General features: G+C 47.8%; 1 protein-coding gene across 1 annotated transcript in view; it reads right to left on the bottom strand.

Moving 5' to 3' along the window:
- Window positions 1-3285: 3285 nt before the first annotated feature.
- LOC119596701 overlaps window positions 3286-7220 on the bottom strand; it is a 56272-nt gene continuing 52337 nt past the window's right edge. Inside the window, exons 8-11 of the mRNA XM_037946031.1 lie at window positions 7168-7220; window positions 5018-5204; window positions 4686-4777; window positions 3286-3293 (exon numbers count right to left, since the gene is read on the bottom strand). The exon at window positions 7168-7220 is cut by the window's right edge and continues 87 nt beyond it. Of these exons, the coding sequence (XP_037801959.1) occupies window positions 3286-3293; window positions 4686-4777; window positions 5018-5204; window positions 7168-7220 (340 nt within the window). The remainder of the gene's footprint in view (window positions 3294-4685; window positions 4778-5017; window positions 5205-7167) is intronic.

Below are 7220 nucleotides of genomic sequence, written 5' to 3'. Positions count from 1 at the left end.
GAAGAGAGAAGGGAGAGAGAGGAGGGAGAGAGAGGGAAGGAGAGAGAGGGAGGGAAGAGAGAGAGGGAAGGAGAGAGAGAGAGAAGGGAGAGAGAGAGAAAGAGGAGAGAGAGAGGAGAGAGAGAGAGGAAGAGAGAGAGAAGAAGAGAGAGAGAGAAGGGAGAGGAGAGAGAGGAGAGAGAGAGGAGAGAGAGAGAGAGGAGAGAGAGAAGGGAGAGAGAGAGAGAGAGAGGGAGGGAAGGGAGGGAGAGAGGGAGGAAGGGAGGGAGAGCGAGAGAGAGAGAGCGAGAGAGAGAGAGAGAGAGAGAGAGAGAGAGAGAGAGAGAGAGAGCAGATGTTTACTCACCTTGGTGACACTAACATCTGAGTTGAGCCCCAGCTGTTCCTGACAGTGACGGATGATTGCCTGCCATTTTTTGTCTGCTGGAACACTGTGTTTCCCTAAATTTCTGTTTGGGAAACAATAATACCGAATGTTCGTATTTGAAAAGATGTAAACAATCATATATGCATTCAAAATTTAGATATAAATGGGGGATTTTATTTATATATCTACAATTTTCCCTATCTACTAATCAATCTGTCTATCTTTGTTTCTATATATATGTAAATAAAGAGGAAAATAAATATATATAGTAAACATATAGTAAAAATATCTTCAAAATTAATAAACATTACTGTAGCCCTACTGCAGTTTTGCTTTTAGTTAAGTTTCTATAATGAAAAATATGAGGTGGCATGTTTTTTTCTCTTTGCTGAATCAGTGTTGGTTCTGGTGAAAAGAAAAACTCAGTTTACTTCATTAGTTGGAATAGCTGCTACAAGATGGTGAAGCTAAGAGAAGCAGTTACTAATGTTTCAGAGATTTTTATTCGATTTTCCAGCCAAATATAGATTTTTAAAGAATGACACTTTTTATATATCAAGAAACATGTAACTACGGTTGATACTTGTGTTGAGAGAAGGGGGAAATGCCGCCTTCCGTACATAGTGTTGCCATTTTGACAAACGGAATACAACTACAAAGCTAACAATAACTTAAATTTTTTGTTATCACTTATTTGAAGAACACAAAAAATCAAATGTTTACATAGTTTTCAAAAGTAGTTATTAATACACATATTAAATATTTATATTCTACACTTCGTTTTGATCAACCTAGGTGTTTTGGCTCATTTATAAAAAAATACTATTCACTCTATATCTACATCACATAATACTATTCACTCAAGTGATTCCCAGATGTACAAAAGTGGAAACTAGCAAGTGTACTAACCACACTGCACCCTCCACACTCTGATTACCACTCTTAACCGAATGTCAACAGGCATGGTATGTAAAGTACAAGCCATGCCCACTGTGAGTTTACTTTATTTAACTCGCATCTCTGACAGTCTGGATTCTAACCTGCCTAGAGAAAAGGCAGGCTTCCACAGTGGATTCTCAACAGACCACATCCACACACTACCCAAATAAGAGAAAAATAAACAAATACAGGAAACCCCTGTGATGGCATTCATGATTACGAAAAGGCATTTGGACTGTACAAATACCAGCATTTACTAAAAATCTATTTGAAGACTGGGAGAGGCCTACGTCCTGCATTGGACTGATTCAGGCTGCTGCTGCTGGCTGATGGATGATGACAATGATGATACACCACACACACACACACACACACACACACACACACACACAACACCACACACACACACACAAAACACACACCAACACATGAAGACGTGGTGTGTGTGGTGTGTGTGGTGTGTGTGTGTTGTGTGGGGTGTGTGTGTGTGTGTGTGGGTTTAGTGTTTTGTGTGTTTTAAAGTGTGTGTGTGTTTAAGTGTGCGTGTGTGTGTGTGGGTGTGTGTGTGTTTTTGGGGTGTGTGTGTGTGTGTGTGTGTGTGTGTGTGGTGTGTGTGTGTGTGTGTGTGTGTGTGTGTGTGTGTGTGTGTAGATAGATACAGATATATATCTGTCACATAATGTACCTTGGCATTCCTGACCCCCCTTCTCCTCCAGCTCCCAAACTCCACCTCCTCCACTGCCCCCTCTGCGAAGGACCCCACTGATCTTGACAGTGCCAGGGAAGCTCCACTGAAGGATCCCTCGACAAACCCCAGAAGGGTAGGACAGGATCCCCTTGCCTGCAAAGCTGCCTCCAGGGCCACTTCACCCTCAAACTGTGTGCCATCTTCCAAGATCACAAGGCCTGGACCCTGCAGGAAACAAAAGTGGTTAATAAATTCAGAAATCATTTTTAGCCCATTTTTTTATGCAATGCCTAATAATGAATTTCAAAAACCATAAAATGAGAGCCACTTGGAGAGAGAGAGAGAAGAGGAGGAAAGAGAAAGAGAGAAGGAGAGGAGAGACGAGAGAGAGAGTGAGAGAGAGAGAAGAGAGAGAGAGAGAGAGAGGAAAAGCTAGACACAAAAAGCACTGACCATGAGTTGTTGGAATGGAAGCTGCCCTCATAGTAGACGCCATTCATGGTGACAAACCATACCAGGCCCCTGCCGGAGGTCTCCCTGCCACAGGCCCATGTATTTCTCACCTGCAGTGGTATAACATTTTTAAGATAAATACATTCATATAATCAAAATCACTTGCAAATACACCCACATGTGCATACATACACATAAACACACTTAAAAATACTTACACACAAACATAAATATAGCACATACAATTAGACAATACACAAACGAGAAACCACTCACACCCACACACACACACACACATCATCATCATCATCAAGGGGCTAACGCCGGACGGGGGGCGCATGGCCGCATCCACCCTTCGCTTCCAGCCATGAGGATCCCTGCAGGCGAGTCTCAGGCAGGTCCCGGCCCATCTCTAATTCCTCATGACAGGTCTCATCGAACTGCCCAAGCCATGACCTCCTGGGTCGTCCCACAGGTCTCCTCCACCTAGGGTTGTCTCGCAAAGAGACAACCTGATGGGCAGGGTCGTCCCACAGGGAGACGAGCTAGGTGCCCATATAGTCTGAGCTGGCGATCCCGGATTATGCAAGTAATAGGTCCCATGCCCGTCTCATGGTGTAACTCCCGGGTTTGGAGACGTGGTCCTGCCAACTGTACTCCATGATCCAGCGAAGGGACTTGTTACAAACGGCATAAAGGGGCGGGGACTCCAACACTGGATAGCATCCAAGTTTCGCTTCCATAGAGCAAAACTGGCAGTATCAAGGCCTTTGAAGACACGCAGTTTGGTCCTTCTGCATAGGTACCGACATCTCCAACCCTCTTTTTGGGATTGAGATCATGGCCCTGTTGCCAGACCAATCTGTCTATTGAGTTCTTGGTCTGACAGCCCAGAGATGGGAATACGCTACCAAGTATGTAAAACTTTCTGTAACTTCAACGTCCTCACAGCAAACATGGATCGACTGAACGGGTTCCCTAACAGGCCCCCAAAGTCCTGAATCTTGGTCTGGTCCAGGAGACCTCTAGGCTAGGGGCTTCGCCTCATGCTAAATGCATCAAGAGCCGCCACAAGTGACTCCAAGGACTCAGATAGGATGGCAACATCGTCGGCAAGTCAAGGTCTGAGACCTAAATATTGCCTAGTGTTGCTCCACACTGATTTTTTGGCTAGTAGCTCTGCCCATTATCCCAGTCCATACAGGTGTTGAAAAGTGTTGGTGCAAGGACACAGCTTGCATCACCCCTGAATTAACAGGGAAGAAGTTCGACATACCCCCACCACACTTTACAGCACTTTCAGTACCAGTATAAAAGTCTTGCTATTAGGCCAATAATCAGTGTTGGAATTCCCCTGAGTCTCAGGATCTCCCATAGTGATTCCCGATGAGTCAAATGCCTTCTTGAGGTCGATGTACGTTGCAAGCAACCCACGACCAAAATCAAACGGTGTTCCACAATTACTCGAAGCGCTAGTATATGGTCTATCGTGGACTTGCCAGGAGTAAATCCAGACTGCTCTGATGCCTCAGTAGGTGGTTGCGGATCCGTTTCAGAAGAATGTGGGCGAGAACCTTGCCTGGTATGCCGAGCAGTGTAATGCCATGGTAGTTGCTACAATCCCAACGATCCCCTTTCCCCTTCCAGAGAGGGATGACCACGCCCCTCAGCAGGGTCAGGGGGATTGGTACCAATCAGTCAGGACTGTATGCAGGCCCCGAGCCATTGGTTCACCCCAGCCTTTAGCAGTTCAGCAGGGATATCACATATGCCTGCAGCTTCCCACTCTTCAGCTTGGAAATCGCCAGCCTAAGCTCTGTTAGTGTAGGACTTTCCTCGCTGATTGGGTGGGTCCGGCACAGGCTTTGAGACATCGCTTGCATCCAAGCTAACTGTTGGAGGGTCTCCCTGGTACAACTGCTCGAAATACGCAGCCCAACGTTCACAAACCCCAACATGATCTAAGATGATCCGTGCATCCGCTGATCGGACTGCAGTCATCTGCGAGGAAGGCTTAGAGTTCAGTTTTCTCAGGGATTGGTAGGACAGGGCAAAGGTCAATTACCAAGAAATGGCTTTAAACCTCTTCAGCAAGATTCTGATGAACGTTCCTTGTACCCTTCTCGGCAGTGTCCAAGCCCTACGCACCACAGAACAACGCAAGACTTGATTCCCATTCAGCCGAGCCTTGCGACACACTTCAGTGGCCTCTACTGTCTCCAGGGATATGGAATTTGCCTTGCCCTCGGGTGTACGGCAATGGACTCTTGAGTGTTACGCGCTTGAAGAGCTCCCACAGAGCAAACTGGGGTCCGTTAGGTTGTCGAGTTCTGTGAATCGGTCAGAGACTGCCATGGTGAACCCACGGGCACACTCCTCCTCCTTAGTCTGTCCAGGTGAAACACCTTTGGGTGGCCATGGAGGGACAGGGTAGTTTTGAAGTGGACCATAGGGTAGCCACAACCAGTCTATTGTCGGTCCCACAGAACTCGGCACTCTGGTAAACCCTGCAGTTTCTGGAGGATCCTCCATCGTGTGCTAACAAGAATGTGGTCCATCTCCTTGGTCACGGTGACCCGTATCGCTGTACCATGTCCAGCGATGCAAGTTGGAGCGGCTGGTACCAGGAGCCAGAGATCCTCATTTTCTGGGGACCTAGCAGAGTCCTGGAGAAGGAGCTATTCTCACTGCTGGGATCAGCTCCCGAGCCATGGGGGACGACAGAAATCTCATAAACAGCTCGGTCACAGCCGGATACTGCATTGAAGTCACCCAGAACAATGTGAATATTTTGCCGTGGGACAACTGTCTGCCACAGATCTGAGTTGGGCATAGAATGCCTCTTTCACATCAATTTTGCGAACATCAGTAGGAGTGTATTCAGAAATAAGAGACACAAAGTCAAAAGCATGCTTCGGTCTCAGTGCCATAATACGCTCATCAAACCGGTGTCACCTTAACTACCGAGAGCTGAAGTTGGCTGGAGATGGCTATGCCTACACCCTGGAGGTGGTGACCATTGCTGCGGCCCAACCAGTAGTAGGTGTACCCACCCACACTGATCGTGCCGCTACCAGGTATTCTCACCTCTGAGAGGGGCAGCCACCTCAACTCCCGGTCTCTTCAATTCCCGCGATAGCAAAGGTAACCGCTCATCCTGCCGCAAGGACCGATGTTCCAAGCGCCTACCCGGAAAGCAAGCTGAGGTGGTCACTCCGGGTGCACGGCACATCTGCCGCCCCCGCCGACACACACCCCAAATAAAGGGGGTCGGCAGGCTGTGTGCCCGCCCATCAGCCTGTAGGGTTCCCGAGGGCTTTGCCCCACAAGCTTCATGGTGGGTTTGCGCCTGCCGGGGCGCAGGTGAGACGAGTAACTCTTGTTCCAATCCTGCGCCCCGACATTTGCCCTCCCAGCGGGACCCACAGCCGCCTTACTTGCTGGGTGGGAGGGACAACATCCTTCCCCCCAGCATATCCATTCATATTCGACGTTGCCGGTGGGTCTTTCTGGCGGGAGGAGGGACTGGCAAGGCCCACCTCCCCTGAGCCGCCCCATTACCCCATGGTGGCTAGGGGGCAGAAGTTGGTACGGAGCCAGAGCGTGTCCACACCCCGGTGGGCCATAGCTCTGTATCTCTGGGGCCTCCTGCTGCTCCGAGATCCCCCACAGTTTAGCCTGGGACCGCAAGGTGCCCAGTTACCCATGGGTGGCCGCGAGGAGGCATTGCAGAAGTCTTGATGATGGAGAGGTGTGACCGGCAGGGGAGACTTATGCACAAGCTGCTCCCTTTTTTGCACTGAGCTAGCCAGCGGGTTGGAAAAACTGCAAGCGACAGGGCATGCAAGCACTTAATACTATCTAAGCTACCACACCATCACTTCACAAAACCATATGCGTGAAGCACCCACCCATCACACACATATGTACAGGATTCATGTTAATCAAACTGAAAATAAAATGCTCACTCACTCCAACTTACTCACTTGTAAACTCACTCACTCACCACACACTCACTATCTCTCTCTCTCTCTCTCTCTCTCTCTCACATCACTCTCTCTCACATACTTTTACACACACACGCACGTATGCACGCACACACACCTCCCTCTCTCTCTCGCACGCTCTCTCTCTCTCTCTCTCTCTCTCTCTCTCTCTCTCTCTCTCTCTCTCTCTCTCACTCACTCACTCACTCTCACTCACTCTCTCACTCACTCTCTCTCTCACTCTCACTCACATACAAGCATACATGCATGCACACACACACACCTCCCTCCCTCCCTCTCTCTCTTTAATCATTCACATACATTTACAACACACACACACACACACACACACACACACACACACACACACACCACACGCACGCACGCTCGCACACCTCCCTCCCTCTCTCTCACAGATACAGACAAATACTGATGAATCTAATTTACAGATGCTGCAATGGCATGTACATCATGATATATCAATTCTGTGTGAAAATAGATGTCTCCACAAATCCCTAATCACCAAGACCTCTATTACATATAGCCTTTCCTGATCTCATCTGTTCACCACTTTCCTTGATTTTGGGAAAACTTTGATTTTATTTGTACTCATTGTAGTGTTTGTAATACTAGAATACAGTCAATAATAATAAACACAGAATACAAGGACTAGGGAAATCATTACTACTAAATGGAACCACCTATGTCTCTGTCTCTGTCTGTGTCTCTCTAACTTGAATTCATAACTTGCACCCACTCAATGTGAACAACAGTGTTGCTCAGGATT

Source organism: Penaeus monodon, chromosome 38, assembly GCF_015228065.2.
Source record: "Penaeus monodon isolate SGIC_2016 chromosome 38, NSTDA_Pmon_1, whole genome shotgun sequence".
NCBI lineage: Eukaryota > Metazoa > Arthropoda > Malacostraca > Decapoda > Penaeidae > Penaeus > Penaeus monodon.
Note: the sequence above shows the minus strand (reverse complement) of the source record. Positions and strands in the feature narration are given on the sequence as shown.